At 37.3% G+C, this 19,791-nt stretch overlaps 2 protein-coding genes across 2 annotated transcripts; both read left to right on the top strand.

Moving 5' to 3' along the window:
- The first annotated feature begins 1,706 nt into the window (after positions 1 to 1,706).
- On the top strand, positions 1,707 to 8,782 carry LOC120476756 (scavenger receptor cysteine-rich type 1 protein M130-like). The gene is made up of 18 exons (XM_089127287.1): positions 1,707 to 1,779; positions 1,892 to 2,203; positions 2,628 to 2,945; positions 3,071 to 3,385; positions 3,483 to 3,566; positions 3,655 to 3,972; positions 5,026 to 5,313; positions 5,445 to 5,522; positions 5,670 to 5,984; positions 6,082 to 6,285; positions 6,384 to 6,467; positions 6,977 to 7,036; positions 7,211 to 7,267; positions 7,383 to 7,460; positions 7,594 to 7,656; positions 7,786 to 7,842; positions 8,240 to 8,302; positions 8,418 to 8,782. The coding sequence occupies exons 1-18, from the start codon at positions 1,722 to 1,724 to the stop codon at positions 8,495 to 8,497; spliced, it is 2,832 nt and encodes a 943-aa protein (XP_088983413.1). The 5' UTR covers positions 1,707 to 1,721; the 3' UTR covers positions 8,498 to 8,782.
- Positions 8,783 to 12,078: 3,296 nt separating this feature from the next.
- On the top strand, positions 12,079 to 19,671 carry LOC148965165 (antigen WC1.1-like). Its single transcript, XM_089127274.1, has 18 exons — positions 12,079 to 12,810; positions 13,121 to 13,438; positions 13,702 to 14,025; positions 14,147 to 14,455; positions 14,624 to 14,947; positions 15,024 to 15,341; positions 15,715 to 16,017; positions 16,221 to 16,298; positions 16,667 to 16,981; positions 17,080 to 17,283; positions 17,382 to 17,465; positions 17,924 to 17,983; positions 18,146 to 18,202; positions 18,312 to 18,389; positions 18,523 to 18,585; positions 18,715 to 18,771; positions 19,169 to 19,231; positions 19,335 to 19,671. Exons 1-18 carry the CDS (start codon positions 12,753 to 12,755, stop codon positions 19,412 to 19,414), a joined length of 3,093 nt encoding a protein of 1,030 aa, XP_088983400.1. The 5' UTR covers positions 12,079 to 12,752; the 3' UTR covers positions 19,415 to 19,671.
- The last annotated feature ends 120 nt before the right edge of the window (positions 19,672 to 19,791 follow it).

Genomic DNA, 19,791 nt, shown 5'->3' with positions numbered 1-19,791 from the left:
TTTCAAAATGATAAATTATAATATATATTAAAAAAACAGACAGACAGGTCGGAGGGAGGGCGGCGCCCCAGCGCCCTCTATGGGCGAGCCGCCCCTGGCAGGAAGTTTCTTTGGTGACACAAACGCGGCGCATCCTCCGACAACACACACCAGTATTTCACGGTTCAGATATTTTTTTACTTAATTTTTTACTTTATGAATTTTGTGACTTTTTTTTTCTTTTTGAAAATAATTTGAAGTAGTGAAATGTTTCCATTTTCATTTCTTCTAGAATTAACCATCATCTTTTATGCTAAACTAATATGAGACGGCCAAATAATCAAGATTACAGGGCAAATTTAAATGATTGTCAGTGAATGGGTGACATGTTTGTCCCCAGGACATTATAAAAATGCATTAAGAAAAGTGTCCCGCAGATTAAGCTATAACTTCACAATTAAAATGTATAGGCCTAATTAAAAACATTCATAACTAGCCTAACACAAAATAGTAATAATAATCCTAATACTAAAAAAAAAAATACTAATATAATAAATTCCCACTCATAAACTTTGCCATATAGGCTATAGGATTAAAATCCTTCATAAATCTTATTTTTGTAGGATTGTTGTGTGACTTTGTATCTGTATGCTTAAAATGTTTTTTTTTTTTTTAATGAGATTTTTTTTTTTTTTTTCATTTTCAACAGGAAGTTGCATCTTCTGGATCGTCTTTTACTGTAATCTGAAGGCAATGGGAAGACAAGTAGGCTAAGTCCTCTTATTTTATTTTCTGTAATGTCCTGTTCCAAATTTTTAAAAAAAAGTTTAATTTTGAAGTTACAACAAGCTGTGTAAAGCTGCACATTACAACATCAATGTGCAGTGAAATGAGCTCTACCACACGAAACAAGTTACTTATAAATGTTGTTATAAGTGAAGAAAAACCATTAATGAAATGTGCAGCACTGGAGTTTTTATAAGGTGCTTTGCTGCCATCTGCTGGACAAATACAGCACTAAACGAACATCCATTGATGTTATGTATTTTTTAAATAGTTTACCTATATGTAGATAATATTTAATTGATTTAATAAAAACACATCTGCATAGCTTAGCAACAATATAGTTTATACTATGGTGTAATAAAATTTTATTTTTAGAATAAAATAACAAAGCAGTAAATTCCACAGATAATATGCACAATTTCTCTAGAAACAATGAGATTGAAATTTTGCATTTATTCAAATAATTCATGAAAAAAAAAAATTTCTACTAAGTTTTCTACAAAGTTGCAAGTGTTGAAGTGATTAGACTTACAAAAATCAGTCCCCAGTCTTGTATGTCCTGTGTGCAGCAGGTGACAGGCTTTGATGCTGAATATAACCTGCAGTATTTTTATATCAATCTCCTTTAAGTTGTGTGACTTTATCTCCATCATGACTTATCAAATATATGATTATATCCTCTGTGAAGTGTCTTTTCATGGTGGAGGAGGAGTCTCGTTCATCAGCGCAGATGTTCTCTTCATATATATATGGTGAACATCAGAAATGCCTCCTCTGATTTGTCAGTGATTATGTTTGATGATTTCCTCTGTTTTGTCTAATAAGGTAACAGTGAGTGTCATTGGCAGCTGTGAGAGTCTCTCTCTCTTTAGGGGACTGACAGGAGCCAGTTTCTTTAGTGTGTGTGAGAGAGAGCAGAGGAGAAACTTGTGCTGCGAGTGTGTGTCGAGCAGAAGATGAAGAGCTTTCTGATGCTGATGTTCCTGTGCTATATGGGAAAACTCACCACCTCTGGTAAGTATATAAAGAGGTACTTTATTCTTTCATATGAGCTAAAATCATTTACGTGTAAGGTTACACTTACATTTTGATATTTACTAGTTGTCTTCCTGTCTCTCATGTGTAGACATTGTGAGATTGGTGAATGGCAGTAATCCCTGTGCTGGTAGAGTGGAGGTTCTTCATGATGGTCAGTGGGGAACAGTGTGTCATCGGGACTGGGATATGGCTGATGCTGCAGTGGTGTGTAGAGAGCTGGACTGTGGGACGGCTGTAAAAGCAACATATGATGCTCATTTTGGGCAAGGACCAGGACCAATTTCAATGGCATATGTACAGTGTAGTGGATCAGAGACTGCACTGAATGACTGCAGATCATATAACCAATATGCAGCACAGGACTGTAATCATGGTCAAGATGCTGGTGTCGTCTGTTCAGGTAAGCTGTCCCTCAGCTTGTTATCACATCACTCTTTCATAACACTAAGTAATAATGTTTCTGTATGCTGGTGAGGACAAACTTCATCAGTCAATCATATGAAACATGCAATCTATTTGATTATTTTGTTCATATTATATGTATCCCCATTCCTCATTTTCTTATAATAAAATATGATCCAGAGAATCCACACTAAATAGGCCTAATGTCTTATTTATTATTCACAGTCGGATTTGACAATCTTATTTGCATTCTTTATTTAATGAAGATTTTAAAATTACAGATGAAAGATAACATTACAGATAAAATAAATGTATATAAATGGAATTAATGAAATACAAAATGTCACAAATTAATTAAGATTTTTATAGTGTTCCAGGTAAATAGAGATGTTTAATTAATTATCTGTCTTTATAATTCAAAGACTCAGAGCGAGGACTTCGACTTGTGAACGGGTTTCACCTGTGTTCTGGGAGAGTGGAGATGCTTCGTACAGACGGATGGAACACAGTGTGTGCCGCTGCCTTTGACCAGCAGGATGCAGAGGTTGTGTGTAGAGAGCTGGACTGTGGGGCTCCTGTACAGGTGCTGGGAGAAGATGCTTTTGGAAAAGGAAAGGGACGAGTTTGGTCAGAGGAGATTCAGTGCAGTGGAAAGGAGTCTCAGATTCACCTCTGTCCAACATCACCATCACACAAACACAACTGTTCTTATGACAATAATGTGGGAGTGATTTGTTCTGGTTAAGTACAAACATTTGGCATTTATTTAGATAAATTGTATACCAAATGTACTGATGTTGTATTGCTCAATTACAGGTATCTGGATTCTTTTCATGTTTAAATAAGCTGCCAGTTCTCTGCACAGGTTACACAGATCTCAGACTGATGAACGGTTCAGACTCTTGTTCTGGAAGAGTGGAGCTCCGGTTTCTAAATGAATGGGGCACAGTGTGTGATGCATGCTGGGATATGAGAGCTGCCAGTGTCCTCTGTAGACAGCTGAATTGTGGGATTGCTGTGTCTGTTGTGGGATCAGACTGGTTTGGAGAGGGAAGTGGTGAAATCTGGGCTGATGTGTTTGATTGTGACGGGAATGAAACAAAACTCTCAGAATGTTCCGTCTCTTCATGGAGTCGAGCTGAACGTTCTCATGGACGAGATGTTGGAGTCATTTGCTCTGGTGAGCAAATTCACACTGTGATGAAGTCTTTGTTTCAGATTAAAATGTAATATAGATTTTAGATAAATACTGAATTGCAAATAAATACTCTCTCCAGAGAGTGAAGCTCATCTGGGGAACTGCAGCTCTCCACACACTCTCAACTGCAGCTCCACACAACAGCTGTCAATCAAAAACTTTGGTGAGAAAATCATCATCTGCACAGATACTTTAGTTGATGATAAATAACGCTCATGTACAAGCACTGTTTTTCTCTCTCTGAATATCAGGCCGCGGGTCCATCAGGCTGGTGGGTTCTGGGGGAGACTGTGCAGGGAGGCTGGAGGTTTTTCACAGCGGCTCATGGGGGACAGTGTGTGATGACTCCTGGGATATTAAAGATGCCCATGTGGTGTGCAGACAGCTGCAGTGTGGAGTGGCCCTCAGTAACCAGCAGGTACCAGCCTGGTTTGGTCCTGGTTCTGGACACATATGGCTGGATGAGGTGAAGTGTGAGGGGAATGAGACGTCCCTGTGGAACTGCTCTTCTTCAGGCTGGGGGAAACATGACTGTCAACACAAGGAGGATGTAGGAGTCGTGTGCTCAGGTGAACAGTTAAATAATATCTTGACGATGGGGGTGGGGGGTTGATGGGCAGAGTAACTCGGTTCGGGACGCATTCTGAGCACGACGCTCACCCTCGGACAGCACACCAAATACTGGTACTCTTTTACTCTAGCTAATTATTTGTGAGTGTGAACTCACACTTTGATTCACTTTGAGTGAATGAAAGGCACACATCTTACAACTACTGACTGGATATATAACAAAGTTTAAACATACCTAATTTGATCACTTAGAAATCAAAACTCAATTTTTGAGAAACAAATAAACTTTTGTCCCTTGGATTTCTGTTTATATATATATATAGGCCCTATATATATATATATATATATATATATATATATATATATAGGCCCTATATATATATATATATATAAATATAAATAACATTTATTTCTGTAGCGGATAATACAGATAGTTTCAAAGAAGCTTTACAATTGTAACATATTCAAATTTTGTTGTAAGCACCTCTAACAAGCTAATAGTGTCACTATTCAGCTCAAGTCAGTTCAGCTCAATAACTTCAAAGTTTATTGAGTGTGCAATCACACTGTATATACAGTATTTGTGCACATACATGTTAGTGTGAGAAACTCCTGTACACTCCACTGCACACCGAACAAGCAAAAGAGACAATAGACAATAGACTATTATGAGGCTCAAAAGTGTGTAAACAATAATTTTAAAAAAAATTGTAATATAGATTTAATTGAAGTCTTTGTTTTTGCAAGAGATGTGCGATGTTTTGGATCTTGTGTGCATGTTTTGTGGTTTAGTGTAGAGTTTAAAAAAAATAAGAGCCAAAGTTTCAGAAATTTTGTGCAAGCGATTTAAAAACAAAAGCAGTGTTTTATATATTTATACACTAATGAATGAGATATTTTTCCACAGTTTTGGTTTTAGTGTCCTCCATTTTATAAATGTAAAGTTGACACAATTATTTCACTGTATACCTTGTTATTAAAAGACAGTGATTAGACATTAAATTGTTTCTTTTTTAATGCATTGATTCACAATCTCATCCTTTTCCATCTAGAGTTTAAAGAGATCAGGTTAACTGAGGGCTGTGAAGGGAATGTGGAGGTTTTCTACAATGGATCCTGGGGTAATGTGTGTTACAACACAATGGATAGAGACACAGCGAGTCTGATCTGTCAAGAGCTGAACTGTGGAAGATCTGGCAATGAACCCAGTAATTCAGTGGGACTGAAGCCTCATAACTGGCTGGATTATTTTAAATGTCGACGTCATGATTCCACTATATGGCAGTGTCCATCTTCACCCTGGGGACAGACTGACTGTAATGAAGTGGCCACCTGCTCAGGTAAGATCATTTAACTGATGTAAGAAAGTTGGAAAATGACATGTTTGTTTCAGTTTGATGATTATTATTATTATTTTTATGTATAATTTTTCTATTCAGTGTTGAATTCAATTTTAACATTTTAATTTTAGAGGAGCAGACTAATGAAGTTCCTCGGAGTCGTCTGACATGTTCCACCTCAGAATCTCCTCACCGGAGACAGTGTTCAAGTAAGATAATTAAAATTATATATTTTATTTATTCACAGAATTATTTCTCTTTCACAGTACAGTCACACAATTAGTCACAACTTTAAATAGTCATAAAATACATTGTAAATGTATTGCCGGTCAGTGATGTTGCTGTGTGTGTTTTAGATCATGTTCCTCTCAGACTGAGTGGAGGTTTGGGCCGGTGCTCTGGGAGGCTGGAGGTGTATCATAACGCTGTGTGGGGTTCAGTCTGTGCTGATCTGTGGGACATCAGCGATGCTCAGGTGGTCTGCAGGCAGCTGGGTTGTGGAGACGCACTGAGGGCTGATGGGAATTCAGTCTTTGGTGCTGGTGAAGGTGTTGTGTGGATGAACAGAGTCGAGTGCAGAGGGAATGAGATTCACCTGTGGGACTGTCCTCACTCCCTGGAGAACCACACTGACTGTTCCCTCAAAGATCACGCTGGACTCACATGTGCAGGTCACAGCAACACACTGAACAATAGTAGTCATCATTTTATACTAATAATCTTTGTGTATTTGCATGATTTTGAATGTGTTTGTGTGTGTTTTGTCAGATTTGTCAGTGTCCACTACTCCTGCCACAACAACATCATCTTCTCGTCCAGTTTCTCAGACAGTGCGCTCAACATCAGTCACTCCTCCACAAACTCCTCCAGCAGCGTCTCTCTCTGTGCTTGTGGTTGTACTGGGAGTTTTGCTCGTACTGCTCTTAGTGCCACTGCTTATACTGGTTCAGCAGAACAGAGTGATGAGGAGAGGTAGGAGAGATCCAGAGACTGTCATAGTGTGTCTTATTCAGTGTGTGATCAGTCATGTGTTGTGAACTGACAGCAGGTTTGTCTGTCTACACACACAGATCTCTCTAAGAGGAGACACAGGACGACGACTGAGGCCGTTTATGAGGAGATTCATCACAGACACAATCACTTCACTCAGAGAGGTGAGACATGAGGCATGAAACTTATCTAATATGATTAATAAGAGTCTGTCAGACACTTGATGTTCATCTATTATTAGTCCTGTTAAACCTCCTGATTCAAACCAGAGAATTCCTCTCAGAAAACCACAGAGCTGCAGGTGCATGTTCATGTGTGTGTGTGTGTGTGTGTGTGTGTGTGTGTGTGTGTGTGTGTGTGTGTCAGTGTGTGTCTCTTCCTGTGTGTATTTTGAAGGTAATAAAGAGGGGTTCATATGTTTGTGAGTAGGTGCAGGTGCGTGTGTGTGTTTGTCTCTTCCTGTGTGTATTTCTGGAAGGCAGTGAGGAATGGGTTCATGTGAGGATACATGAGTGTTTTCTAATAGGCCTAACAAAAACAAACAGAAACAAACATGAGATTTCTGCCTCTAATGTTTTTAAAAAATTAAGAGTTTTATGATCCAATGGAAATGAGGATTCAGTCTGTTTGGGATGATGGCATGTTTTCTGACTGTTTTTCTCTCCTTTAACAGGAAGTCTCGTCTCTGAAGAACTGCATTCTGGGTATGAAGATGCCGATGAGCTTCTCTCAGGTACAGCAGGACAGGACAGCAGAAGTGCATATTCATTCCATCCTAAATAGTATTTCATTGAAATTAACCTTAATAAATAAATGTAACAAATTCTAAAAAATATTTGACTAATGACACAATACCTTTTAAATACTGTTGTTTATTTATATATCAACAATCTGTTCTCCTTTTTAGCAAAAGATTTCAAGACAGTATATTATGATGATGTCACCAACAGCAGTGGCCTGAAAGGTCAGTGACCTTTTAAATGATCACATGATTTAGAAGATTAATGTATTTGGTCTAATGACCTGCAACAAAAACATATTTGGGATTTTGTATCCAAACATTCTTTGTGTATATGTAGAAGACATGGTGAAGGAAATCACACCAGGATACTATGATGATGTCATCACTGATGGACTGAAACCAGATCGTGAGACAGGTGTCGTTCTGTTATTCTATAACGGCACATTGACATTCTTCAGCATATTAAAGTTATTTAAGTATATTAACAGATTTAAAAAATATTTTGAATGTCATTAATGTGTGTTTGTGTGACATGTGTGATTTTGTAGAAGACACACCCGAGAGCTATGATGACGTAATCACCAGTGGACAGGACTCTTTTATTAAAAAAGGTGTTTTTTAATTGTTTTTTAAATTCCTTTAAAGATAAACCTCATAACTAAAATTAATATTTTAAAATTACTTTCTTAATGTTTGTTTGGCTTCTATTTAACTTTTTGGGCTTATATTTGCACCTGTAGTTAACATGCTAGAGAATTATGATGATGTCATCATCAATGGACAGAGCTCGCAAATAGGTTGGTTGAACAGAACTACATTTTATTATCACCCTTACATGTTTACATGAGTATTAGAAATGAGTTTTGTCTAATCAAGTCACTTAAAGGTAAAAATGATCCTTTAAATACGATAAAAGATGTGTCCCAATTCAGAGTCTGCATCCTTTAAAGGCCACAAAGGTCAAAACGAGCATTGTTTAATGGGACGGTCTACAGGGGATTGTTCTTGTCTCTTATAGCAACTGTGACAGCTGACATACACAGGAAACAAAAGCATATTTGGAGGCCACATTTGAAAGAGACAGTCTTCGCCGGGCTACAGTGATGCAATCGGCCTTCGAATGATGCAGACTCTGAATTGGGATGCAGCAAAAGTGTTTTATATTCTGATGTTTTTTATGTCATTGTTGATCAGAGGGAGATCTGGAGGACTATGATGATGTGATGAGTGTGAGTGAAGATGTGAGAAACCTCTTAGGTAAGTTATTAAGTATTTATTAGTATGTTTTCCAGATTAAAAGACTCCATTCATTTATTTTTTATCTGATTATAACATAAATAATAACCATAAAAGATTTTGTTTTTAATAACAGATTATGATGATGTGGAGGAGGAGTCAAAAAAAGAAGGGGGGTCATTCGGCTCAATGACCGCAGCAGTTCAAGAAATTTGAACACTTGAGTTTGAGTGAAATTGCTATTGATATATCAAATCTCAGGTTTTTAAATGTTAATGCCTCTGTGTGATTTTGTACTGTCTATTATGACCTTGTTAATAGCAGTAAAATTTTTGATTGGATGATGCTGATTTTATATATAAAAAAACAACAACATTTTTTTAAATATTTTGTATGCATTAAGTAACTTTTACAATAACCCTGTTAATTAATTGATCTGTATCAAATATTATTATTTTATGTGGTCAGGCATGTTTTAACCAATGAATAAATATCCATATTGCTTTGTTCGCTGGCCAATTTACTTTAAATCCATTCTCCGGCTGTAGATGAATGAAATGTGAAGGCCAATTATTGTTACCCATACTCTGAAATGTTCCTCTCCAATTTAGTGCACACACATTAGCAGTAATGAACACACACACACACACACACACACACACACACACACACACACACACACACACACACACACACACACTGCAAACTGTGGACACACACACTGTGAGCAGTGGACAGCCATTTTTCTTTGGCGCCTGGGGAGAGATTGGGGGTTTGGTGTTTGCTCAAGGACACCTCACTCGTTTCCTGTCGGTAGGATATTGAGAATCAAACCAACAATCTTTGGGTTCCAAGTCTGACTCTCTGACCATTAGGCGACGACTGCCCAACAAAGGGAAAGTGACGTGAAGGTAAAGTATGGTAACCCATATATTTGTTAAGTTTGTAGAAGACACACCTGAAAGCAATAATGATGTCATGACGAGTGGACAGAACTTTGATATTAAAAAAGGTGGGAAATTTAATTTTAATACAATTTAATTTAATTTCAATACAATCAGTTATTTTTGTGAAGACCACCAGAAACTGTTTTGCACCTCTCTTGGAATTGTTCACACATAAGAACATTTTGGCAAAACCTCAGCAGATTCATCATTGACCCAATAAAGACTTTGCCTTATTGTGAAAGAATGTTGTATTTTGCTTTCATCAAAGTCAAAGTAAAGAAAATATGTACTTTATTAAAAAAATTATTAATTATTTTGGCAACATTTCACATTCATAAATGTAAATTAACTGCTAAAAAAAATAATTTTGAACTTTTTATGCGTGAACTTACATTAATCAGATTTCTGGCTCCACAAAAAGGCAGTAAAACTGTCAACATATAGTCCTCTTTCTCTTTGGCCCATAAGCTTCGCCAGGCAAAACTAGGCTATTCGGTTTACATGTTATAATTCTAGCCTGGCATGCCAGACCTACATCAAAATAATTTTTGCTGCCGCTAGGGTGCGTCTAGATTTCTAGGCTAATAATCTTGTATATTGTTATGTATATTTTGGTTGATCACTTGTGATTTGGGTTTTGGCTGAGCACATAGCTAGGCTACTGAATGTTTTACCGAGCTGCCGATCTCCAAATTTTCATTTGAATACTTTCACATTCTCTACATCTATCTAAAATATTATTTGGACCCTGTGCATTAGTTTTCTGTCATCAAAAAGCAAAAATCTCCACATCAAATGAGCCACCCTAATTCCTCATTCCTCCGGCTCATGTCCCGGCCCAGCTTCGGTGTCAGGCGGCTCTGACATGAAGGTACACCCGAACTATAAAACGTTCGTCTCAGTTCAGCTACAAACTAGGCCTACACCTCCAAAAAAATGACAATGACATCACCAATGCAACTTTTCTGTAATCCATCACTTCTCTGACTGTTTGTTTTGATTCACAAGACCAAAAATGAGAAGAAATGGCGAACCAGAAGTGTGAACAGTGTCATGATTGCAGAGATTTCCAAGGCTGGTGAGTTTAATCCCGCTGAAATAAAAGAATGCAATTGATCGTTCTGTTTATAGGCTATCTTCACGCGTAGTGGACACACCAGAGGATTATGATGATGTCATCATTAATAGACAGAATGATAGATTTAACAGGTGAGTCACACATGCATTTATGACTTTATCAGGAGTAAATCCAATAATCTCAGTCAGTCATGGTGAAAGAGATCAATCAATGACACAAGCTGATTTACAAATTATAATGTGAGGTTTTATTTCTCATGTGAATCAGAGGGAGATCAGGAGGAGTATGAAGATGTGAAGAACAACAATGAAGATGAGAGAAACCTGTTGGTAGGTTATTGTAATATTTATATAACCTATATCTGTTTTCATTGCTTATTAAACAAAATCTTGATGCATTTATAATGAAAAATATGAATTTGCTTTTGTTTTTAAAAATCGATTATGATGATGTGACTTATTGACCACACCCACTTTATGTTCATCAAATCATATTACAGTTACTGGAGCTACTGGGAGATGGTTTTGTTGTTTCTAATGCATCAGTGCCTTATGTTTGTATGCTATTTCAATTCTTTTTCTATTAAATGTTATGTGTTGCAAAATTTGACAACAAAAATATTCAGTCTTCGGTATTTGGCCTGTTATTTATATTTTGATAGCAACTCAAAAGATATGTTTTTAATCAATTCATACATTTTTTTATGAACTTTACGAATTAATATTGTTTAAAAGAGCATTTGGAGGATATTGGACAAAAAAATGTATTTTTAGGCTAATTACAGTATTTTAGGCAGTTGACAGCACTATCCAATGACAACATTTTAAATAAATTTAGAGCATAACAATCCCCAATGCAATTGAACTGAAATACATTTTAGTGATAACAACAAAAAGGTATGCAAATATAACTGTACATATAATTTTGGTCATCAATAAAAAAAACCACATTTAAACACCGATCTTAACTGCACAGTTTATTATGAAATGTTCCATTACGTTAAATAATTTGAAACAAGTTTTTAGTCTTATTGTGTGGTTGATAGTGAATATTTTGCATTAGCTTCTTCTGCAGGCTGAGGTTGGACTGAACATTCTTGGTTTTTCTTATCAAAAACTCTTTCAAAAATGAGTTTACTCAGACAGGCCTAATAAAACATGCATCAATCATTTGCCAAAGAATTTAAAGGGTGCTGAATATGTTTACATGACATTACATTCATTAAGACAAGGTAAACTTACAAATATATATATTACATCTTTTTTTTCATCTCGAAAGAGTAAACTAATCCAGTTACCTCAATATGAAAGTAACTTATGAAAATCATTTTTTGTTACTTTTATTTATTATATTTTTCATTTTTATATATTTATCATACCTATTACTTCTTGACCTCATGCAAATAAACATGAACAGCATTTTTTTTATTGATTCTCAAAACAATATACAAGTAATAACAACAACAGAAGTAGGTAGAATAGATTTATTTGTATTTAATACACAGTTTACCAAAAAATGTGTCCCAATTTTGCTGACTTTACTATATCTAATAAATTAAAATATAAACTGGAAACAAAGTAATTTACATTTTGTGCCAATACAAATGTAGGCTGAGAAGCTCTAACATGGACCAGACTCTTTTCTGCTTCTCTTTATAATGAGTGTTTTGCTGTCCTCTGCTGGAGGAATCATGCATTGCAATATTAAACAGCCACAAATGTGTTGAATATAAAGGCATGTGAATATGGTAGAAAAGAAAGCAATGTTTATTTAGAGATGTGATATGAAACTTGTCTGTTTATTGCACACAACCATTCCAGTTTATTTAACAATTTATTAAATACTGTTAAGTGTGCTATTGGTTAGAACATAATAACAGTATAGTAAAATACACTTGATATTATACACAGTTGTTCCAAAATCAACTTTAAAATGTTCCGTTTAATATGATTTATATATTTATAACAAAGATCAAGTATTGTGTGTGTGAACTGAAGCTTCAGTAGTGAGCAGTCAGTCATCAGGTGTGTAAGTTGTGTGTGTTACAGGCTTTGATGCTGAATATAACCTGCAGTGTTTCTCTATCAATCTCCTGTAAGTTTAGTGTGACTTTCTCTCCACGCTGACACATGACTGACACGAGTCTGTCCTCAGTGAAGTGTCTCTTCACACTGGAGGAGGAGTCCCGCTCATCAGCGCTCACACTTTATTGATGTATATGGAGAAAATAAAAATGCTGCTTTGTGATTTGTCAGTGATTATGTTTGATGATTTCCTCTGTTGTGTCTAATAAGGTAACAGTGAGTGTCATTGGCAGCTGTGAGAGTCTCTCTCTCTTTAGGGGACTGACAGGAGCCAGTTTCTTCAGTGTGTGTGTGTGAGAGGGAGCAGAGGAGAAACAACCAGTTTCCAGGAGTCAAACAAACAGTGTGACGAGCAGAAGAAGATGGAGGGATTTCTGACACTCGTTTTACTCTCCTCTATAGTCACTATAAACACATCTGGTAAGTACAAAATACACTTAAGATGTAAAATATTACTTTTTTAAATACGCAGATTGTTTGTCGGCATTAAACCACTAGAAAATAAAGGATAATATTATAAATAGAAGCATTTGTAATATCTATAAACTTAAGATCTTGTAACACATATCATTAATTATCAATTACATTTTACAAATGATTTGAGCTTTTACAGGCAAACAATTTGTTATACACTCGTGCCCAGATTTAAAATATTACATTATATTTACCCTTTACATCTTATGTTTCTTGACTTTGGATGATTCGATCCCTTTCTCTCTGTCATGTACAGATTTTGAGACTGTGAGGTTGGTTGGTGGGAACAGTCCGTGTGCTGGTAGAGTGGAGGTTCATCATAGAGGTCAGTGGGGAACAGTGTGTCATTACAACTGGGATAAGACTGATGCTGGAGTGGTGTGTAGAGAGATAGGATGTGGAGAGGCTCTAGAAGCTGTGCGTAGTGCTCGCTTTGGACAAGGATCAGGACCAATCTGGATGGATTATGTGAGCTGTAGGGGATCAGAGTCAACACTGAAGAACTGTGGATCATTAGGATGGGGTGTTCATTACTGTGGTGGTCATCATGAAGATGCTGGAGTCAGATGCAGAGGTGAGCGGCTCCATACATCACTCTGTTAATGCATCACTGATCAGACTTTCATTGATAAACATCTTATAAGAAATTTAAAATAATTGAATGGATTTTTTTGTTAGAGCAAATCATAAGCACATTTATTTCATAAGTACATTTTATTTCTTAACAACTCAATTGTATCTATTTATAAAACATATTACTAATGAAAGGACTTCTGTTTTATTTTCATATCATAATAATTGTGTCAGATTGTCTTCTCTTTGTGTAAATATATTCAGAAACAATAAACTACGGAAGGTCAAGACTTGTGGACGGGTCTCACTTGTGTTCTGGGCGAGTGGAGATGCTTCTTGTTGGAGGCTGGGGTTCAGTGTGTGACGCTGCCTTTGACCAGCAGGATGCAGAGGTTGTGTGTAGAGAGCTGGACTGTGGGGCTCCTGTACAGGTGCTGGGAGAAGATGCTTTTGGAAAAGGAAATGGTCCGATTGGATCAAAAGAGATTCAGTGCAGAGGAAATGAAGCACACATTCGACTCTGTCCATCATCAACCTCAAATAACACAAACTGCACTCATGACAATGATATAGGACTGATATGTTCTGGTAAAATGTCAATGTTCATCATTTCAATAGAGAAATCAAATTGTTAACTAAAATGTAATTATCATTTGATTGGTTTCTTTTTGTTTTATCAGTTTCAGTAAGCTCTCTGTTATTTGTCCAGGTTACACTGACGTCAGACTGGTCAATGGTCCTGACTCCTGTTCTGGTCGAGTTGAACGTCAGTTCTTCAATAAATGGGACACAGTGTCTGATGCATGCTGGGATATGAGAGCTGCCAGTGTCCTCTGTAGACAGCTGAATTGTGGGATTGCTGTGTCTGTTGTGGGATCAGACTGGTTTGGAGAGGGAAGTGGTGAAATCTGGGCTGATGTGTTTGATTGTGACGGGAATGAAACAAAACTCTCAGAATGTTCCGTCTCTTCATGGAGTCGAGCTGTATGTCCTCAGCGTTTTGGAGTGATCTGCTCTAGTGAGTCCATATTACTAGAAGACTTCATTGATTTCTTGCTCTTGAAAGACTCAATTATATACCTATAATTGCTATATTTCAGTTCTCTTCAGTTCTCATGTATAAATGTATTATTAATGTAAATCACATTACCAAACTTGCAAATAAAACATAAGATCTTCTCTCTAGATTCCTCTCTGTCTGTTCATGACGGTCTGGTGCGGTTGTCTGGAGAGAGACAGTGTGAGGGGGAGCTGGAAGTTTCCATCCATCAGGTCTGGAGGAGAGTTCTGCTGGACTCCTGGAGTCTCACTGAATCCTCTGTGGTCTGCAGACAGCTGGGCTGTGGCTCTGTGCTGAACTTCTCCGGCTCCTCTTCATCCAGTCCTGAACACAGTCATGAGTGTGTGACGGGCTTCCAGTGCTCTGGGAGTGAAGCTCATCTGGGGAACTGCAGCTCTCCACAAACTCTCAACTGCAGCTCCACACAACAGCTGTCAATCTCCTGCCTTGGTGAGCACAACAACATCTGGGCAGATTCTTCAGTTGTTGGTGATCAATAATGTGTTTTTCTCTCTCTGAATATCAGGCCGCGGGTCCATCAGGCTGGTGGGTTCTGGGGGAGACTGTGCAGGGAGGCTGGAGGTTTTTCACAGCGGCTCATGGGGGACAGTGTGTGATGACTCCTGGGATATTAAAGATGCCCATGTGGTGTGCAGACAGCTGCAGTGTGGAGTGGCCCTCAGTAACCAGCAGGTACCAGCCTGGTTTGGTCCTGGTTCTGGACACATATGGCTGGATGAGGTGAAGTGTGAGGGGAATGAGACGTCCCTGTGGAACTGCTCTTCTCCAGGCTGGGGGAAACATGACTGTAAACACAAGGAGGATGTAGGAGTCGTGTGCTCAGGTGAACAGTAAAGTAATGTGATTTATTTTTAAATAAATAATTTCAAATGTTTAAAGGAATAATGTACAGGTGGTCATTTTTGCTAAATAAACACCAGGACCATCGTGGATGGGTCACATTTTACAACAAAGACCGTCTTACTGTATCGATTGTCTGCTAAACATGGATGTCGGTACTTTTTAAATATTTTTTATTGACCAAGCAGAATCAAGTAGTACATAAGATTCACGATATATTATACAAATATAATTAAGTATCTTTTTCAGACACTACCAGTGCTAGCATGCATTGTATTAACCAGTTATATTGGTGATGTTTCGGTTTAGCTCAACCTGAATTCCAATATTTATAAAGCATATCCTTTTCCATTTAGAGTTTAAAGAGATCAGGTTAACTGAGGGCTGTGAAGGGAATGTGGAGGTTTTCTACAATGGATCCTGGGGTAATGTGTGCTGGAACCAGATGAACTCGGACACAGTGAGTCTGATCTGTCAAGAGCTGAACTGTGGAAGATCTGGTGTTGTGTCTGATTCTACACCAAGACTGGAATCAGCTCGTAACTGGCTGGATGAAGTAAAATGTCGACCTCGTGATTCAAATCTGTGGCAGTGTCCGTCTTTACCCTGGGGACAGAACTACTGTAGTAAAAATGAAGTGGCCAAAATCACCTGCTCAGGTGAGATTATGTTTAAATAATGTAAGATAGTCTCACTGGTTATGTTTCTTTAAACATAACATTTGTATATAATGTGGTGAATAAACCATGTTTCTGATGGATAGAGCCTTAAATGATTTATGAGGCTTAAATTGATATGTTTTACTGAGTGAAGATATAATTTTTGTGTCCTGATGTTCAGTCCTCTTAATATTTAATCTCAGAGAAGGAGAATCCCGAGTCTCCTCAGAGTCGTCTGAAATGTTCCACCTCACCATCTCCTCACCAGAGACAGTGTTCAAGTAAGATTTTCAGGTAACGCTTCCTTTTACAGTCCAGTTACCCATGTAAATACTTATTTTAGTAACTACAATTACTGGGTAATAACAAGTACTAACCCTAAACCTACCCCTGTTTCATGTACTTACATTATATTAGCCAGTACTTTCTAGGTAAGTACACTGTAAGTACTGTACTGTAAAAGGAAGCGTAACTGATTTTTATTTTAAGATTGTTGTAATTGTGCATTTAAACAAGAATTTATAATCAATCAAACTCAAATTCATAAATGCAATCCACTAATCATACATTTAAAGCCGTCTTAAGTTTCTGTGTTTTGTTGTAAATGGTATCCTGAAGCTGGTCAGTGATGTTGCTGTGTGTGTTTTAGATCATGTTCCTCTCAGACTGAGTGGAGGTTTGGGCCGGTGCTCTGGGAGGCTGGAGGTGTATCATAACGCTGTGTGGGGTTCAGTCTGTGCTGATCTGTGGGACATCAGCGATGCTCAGGTGGTCTGCAGGCAGCTGGGTTGTGGAGACGCACTGAGGGCTGATGGGAATTCAGTCTTTGGTGCTGGTGAAGGTGTTGTGTGGATGAACAGAGTCGAGTGCAGAGGGAATGAGATTCACCTGTGGGACTGTCCTCACTCCCTGGAGAACCACACTGACTGTTCCCTCAAAGATCACGCTGGACTCACATGTGCAGGTCACAGCAACACACTGAACAATAGTAGTCATCATTTTAGTGCTAATAATCTTTGTGTATTTGCATGATTTTGAATGTGTTTGTGTGTGTTTTGGCAGATTTGTCAGTGTCCACTACTCCTGCCACAACAACATCAGCTTCTCGTCCAGTTTCTCAGACAGTGCGCTCAACATCAGTCACTCCTCCACAAACTCCTCCAGCAGCGTCTCTCTCTGTGCTTGAGGTTGTACTGGGAGTTTTGCTCGTACTGCTCTTAGTGCCACTGCTTATACTGGTTCAGCAGAACAGAGTGATGAGGAGAGGTAGGAGAGATCCAGAGACTGTCATAGTGTGTCTTATTCAGTGTGTGATCAGTCATGTGTTGTGAACTGACAGCAGGTTTGTCTGTCTACACACACAGATCTCTCTAAGAGGAGACACAGGACGACGACTGAGGCCGTTTATGAGGAGATTCATCACAGACACAATCACTTCACTCAGAGAGGTGAGACATGAGGCATGAAACTTATCTAATATGATTAATAAGAGTCTGTCAGACACTTGATGTTCATCTATTATTAGTCCTGTTAAACCTCCTGATTCAAACCAGAGAATTCCTCACAGAAAACCACAGAGCTGCAGGTGCATGTTTATGTGTGTGTGTCAGTGAGTGTCTCTTCCTGTGTGTATTTTGAAGGTAATAAAGAGGGGTTCATATGTTTGTAAGTGTGCAGGTGCGTGTGTGTGTGTGTTTGTCTCTTCCTGTGTGTATTTCTGGAAGGCAGTGAGGAATGGGTTCATGTGAGGATACATGAGTGTTTTCTAATAGGCCTAACAAAAACAAACAGAAACAAACATGAGATTTCTGCCTCTATTGTTTTTTAAAAATTAAGAGTTTTATGATCCAATGGAAATGAGGATTCAGTCTGTTTGTGATGATGGCATTTTTCTCTCCTTTAACAGGAAGTCTCGTCTCTGAAGAACTGCATTCTGGGTATGAAGATGCCGATGAGCTTCTCTCAGGTTAGACAGCAGAAGTGCATATTCATTCCATCCTAAATACTATTTCATTGAAATTAACCTAAATAAATAAATGTAACAAATTCTAATAAATATTTGACTAATGACAATACCTTTTAAATACTGTTGTTTATTTATATATCAACAATCTGTTCTCCTTTTTAGCAAAAGATTTCAAGACAGTATATTATGATGATGTCACCAACAGCAGGGGCCTGAAAGGTCAGTGACCTTTTAAATGATCACATGATTTATTCCCAGAAGATTAATGACCTGCAACAAAAACATATTTGGGGTTTTGTATCCAAACATATTCTTTGTGTATATGTAGAAGACATGGTGAAGGAAATCACACCAGGATACTATGATGATGTCATCACTGATGGACTGAAACCAGATCGTGAGACAGGTGTCGTTCTGTTATTCTATAACGGCACATTGACATTCTTCAGCATATTAAAGTTATTTAAGTATATTAACAGATTTAAAAAGTATTTTGAATGTCATTAATGTGTGTTTGTGTGACATGTGTGATTTTGTAGAAGACACTCCTGAGAGCTATGATGACGTAATCACCAGTGGACAGGACTCTTTTATCAAAAAAGGTGTTTTTAAATTGTTTTTTAAATTCCTTTAAAGATAAACCTCATAACTAAAATTAATATTTTAAAATTACTTTCTTAATGTTTTTTTGGCTTCTATTTAACTTTTTGGGCTTATATTTGCACCTGTAGTTAACATGCTAGAGAATTATGATGATGTCATCATCAATGGACAGAGCTCGCAAATAGGTTGGTTGAACAGAACTACATTTTATTATCACCCTTACATGTTTACATGAGTATTAGACATGAGTTTTGTGTAATCAAGTCACTTAAAGGTAAAAATGATCCTTTAAATACGATAAAAGATGTGTCCCAATTCAGAGTCTGCATCCTTTAAAGGCCACAAAGGTCAAAACGAGCATTGTTTAATGGGACGGTCTACAGGGGATTGTTCTTGTCTCTTATAGCAACTGTGACAGCTGACATTCAAAGGAAACAAAAGCATATTTGGAGGCCGCATTTGAAAGAGACAGTCTTCGCCGGGCTACAGTGACGCAATCGGCCTTCGAATAATGCAGACTCTGAATTGGGATGCAGCAAAAGTGTTTTATATTCTGATGTTTTTTATGTCATTGTTGATCAGAGGGAGATCTGGAGGACTATGATGATGTGATGAGTGTGAGTGAAGATGTGAGAAACCTGTTAGGTAAGTTATAGTATGTTTGCCAGATTAATAGACTCCATTCATTATATTTTTATCTAATTACAACATAAATAATAAACATAAAAGATTTTGTTTTTAATAACAGATTATGATGATGTCGAGGAGGAGTCAAAAAAAGAAGTGGGGCCATTCGGCTCAATGACCGCGGCAGTTCAAGAAATTTGAACACTTATACGTTTGATTGAAATTGCTATTAAATCTCAGGGGGGGTTTTTGTTTTGTTTTTTTGTATTTAAATGTATATGCCTCTGTGTGATTTTGTAGGATGCCTATTATGACAATAAGTAAAACAAACAGCAATGCATTTTCTGCAAAATTACCAAAATAAACAAAAATGTTATGTAACAGCCTCACCATGGCGACAGCAGTAATTTTATGAATGGATAATGCTGATTTAAAAAAAAAAAAAAAAAATGTTTTAATATTTTGGATATATTAAGTAACTTTTACAATAACCCTGTTAATGAATTGATCTGTATCATATATTATTATTTTATGTGTTCAGTCATGTTTTAACCATTAAATAAATATCCATATTGCTT

This window comes from Pimephales promelas, chromosome 24 (assembly GCF_988280905.1).
Source record: "Pimephales promelas chromosome 24, fPimPro1.hap1.1, whole genome shotgun sequence".
NCBI classification, from domain to species: domain Eukaryota; kingdom Metazoa; phylum Chordata; class Actinopteri; order Cypriniformes; family Leuciscidae; genus Pimephales; species Pimephales promelas.
Note: the sequence above shows the minus strand (reverse complement) of the source record. Positions and strands in the feature narration are given on the sequence as shown.